The sequence below is a fragment of the Asparagus officinalis genome, chromosome 7 (genome assembly GCF_001876935.1).
Source record: "Asparagus officinalis chromosome 7, Aspof.V1, whole genome shotgun sequence".
Taxonomy (NCBI): Eukaryota; Viridiplantae; Streptophyta; class Magnoliopsida; order Asparagales; family Asparagaceae; genus Asparagus; species Asparagus officinalis.
In genome coordinates this window covers 73,184,111-73,186,639 of record NC_033800.1, presented here as the reverse complement: position 1 = coordinate 73,186,639, position 2,529 = coordinate 73,184,111, and the positions used below count along the sequence as shown (strand labels likewise).

The window sequence follows — 2,529 nt, the reverse complement described above, 5'->3', positions numbered from 1 at the left end:
CTGGTATTTAACAAGTAAAAATATTAAAACACACATTGCAACTTTGCTCATTATGGCAATACAAAGTGACCTTGAGCAATGAATACTTTGAACAGTCGAACACATTTTTTGATAGAAGATCACAAAAATGATTTTTCAAAACTTTAATAGAAGATCCCAAAAACAATACTCTCAAATTAATCACACAATATGTACACATGTGAAATTTATCAGTCACTTGGCCATTTGCAAAAGAAACGGAATGGCAAAATTACTGATGCTCTGACTATTCTTAGCCTCATTGCTTTCAGCAATCTTTTTCAAGCTAGTCCACCCTTTTCTCTTCCTCTTACTAGAACTCACAGTAGTTCCCTCCCCACAATTCGATGTTACAGGAGTACTTTTGGTGCTGGAATCCTTGTTCGACGCAGATAAATTCCTCTTCCTCTTCTTCTTGGACGAATTCGCCAGCATTTCTAATGGAGTCAGTGGGCTCATCTCAACCGAAACCTCTCTAGGGCATTCACACTTTCCGATAGTCAAAGGGACTTTCACGTTCTGATCGGTCTTTTCTTTGTTACCCAATTCTCTCTCAGAACTGTTTCTAGTCTTAGTTGAGTTGGTTTCGGACTTTGGTTTTGAAGGTAATAGGCTTTTTATGTAACCTTTTTGGGTGCCTCTCATAAGGTTAGGATGCGAACAGAAATGGCATTTGTAGACAACATTGTTCTGAGAGGGAACTTGCGCCTTCTTGCGGTGTTTTTTCTTCTTCGACTTCTCGATACGGACAGTGCAGTTAGACCCTGGCTGTAGAATGCTTTCACATCTGCAAGACAAGTTACAGAATGCAATTAATTTGTATAAAATATAAATTCATATTTAGCGATTAAAACATCTTAATCACATTACTCCATGCATAATATTAAATCCCCGATGTGTGAACATGGATACTAGCAAAGAATAAATGAGCATGACTATGCAACTCTGTATCTAATAAATAATGTTGCTTTTTGGTGTATATTTTCTGAACCCGGTTTACCATTTCTTTTATTCTAAAACTAAGTCCATTTAATTTGAGGGTCGGAAACTTTTGACTTTATATTTTCAGAATTCTTATTAGAAATATGAAAGGAAAATAAAATATAGGGGATGACCAAAGTTCAAGGGAGTAGCATGTTTTACGTCACCAAGCTCTAAGCATGGAAGAATGTTAGTGCCTTATTGGTATCATGACTTAATAACCCTTTGTAACAGTGGGGAAGAAATAAAAATATGTTCAAGTATTTTATTATACCGATTTTCCGTACAAACATGTGTTTGCAGAATGGTTTCAATTGTGCAGAAAAGTATACCCACTGGTTCCACTTGTTCTTGAGAGGCTTACAAACAAGAAATCTGATAAATTTAAGATGAATAGCAAATTTTTAAGATATTTAAGATATTGGCTGACACCGATACATGTGGATCATATAATTTGGCATGACAACCGGTTCAGTCAAAGCGGACATGTACCATGGATATGAGCTAATAACAACTATTAAGCCAATCTCACTTAATAACAACTTATAGGAGGAGATCTGAGATTTGATTTAACATAGGTCTGTTTTAAAGAAAACAATAAACAGAGAACTTGTGATTAAATTATGACTTGCCCCATCCACCAATCATTCCAATATGAAACTATGGAAAAATAAAGAAATAAAGGAAAACCAAAAACACAACCAGTGCTGATATTTAGAACATTGATAATAGTCATATTTGTAATTGTGCACAAAAAAATTGAACCAAACTATATCACAATCTCATCATATTTCTTAGCTATGCAATGATGTTGGCATATATGTAATCAAGTTAAATGTGAAATTGCTAAAAAATTATATCTAAAGAAATATGCAGTGACGCCTCGAAAGAGGTCTTAATTAAGAAATGTAAGTCATAGTCGTCAGTAAAAAGTGTCATGCTTTTCACTTTCTTGAGTTTTTAGGTGGTAATTTTCTAAACAATTTGTGCATAAAACATGAAAGGCAGTGCCAAAACATGTGAAGCTATATGTTAAAATGTTACTTCAACAGTAGTCCCTCGAACCTTTCACATTTTGAGATTAGTCTCCCAAACCATTCAAATTGCTATTAGGTCCCCGCAATCATATAAGTTGTTTGAACTTAGTATTCCTTCAACTCTATCTTTTTGGGATAGAGTGCCAGTTATACCCTTTCTAAAACAAGCCAAGTTTGATTCAGAGTGAGAAGAATTTTGGTATTAAGGGTGACTGAATGAGAAACAATTTCAATTATTTAGTGACGGTAGTTTGGTAATATTCATCCACAGTTAAGCATTAAACCAACCATGGTTAATAGATTTGATGGATTTTGCAACGGAGACTATAATTTCAAAGATCTTATATGATTTGGGAGATCTAATAGAAATTACAATGATTTGAAGAAGTAATCTCAAAATATGAAAGACTTGAGGCCAATGGACTAATATCGAAATAATCCAAATGTTTATGAATGTAAACCTTTATCTTATATAATTTGGCAAGTCTAAGAA

The 2,529-nt window shown here is 34.0% G+C and overlaps 1 protein-coding gene across 1 annotated transcript in view; it reads right to left on the bottom strand.

The window, feature by feature from the left end:
* Positions 24 to 2,529, bottom strand: part of LOC109850479 — a 3,395-nt gene continuing 889 nt past the window's right edge. Inside the window, exon 3 of the mRNA XM_020420493.1 lies at positions 24 to 805. Within this exon, the coding sequence (XP_020276082.1) occupies positions 214 to 805 (592 nt within the window). The 3' untranslated portion in view covers positions 24 to 213. The remainder of the gene's footprint in view (positions 806 to 2,529) is intronic.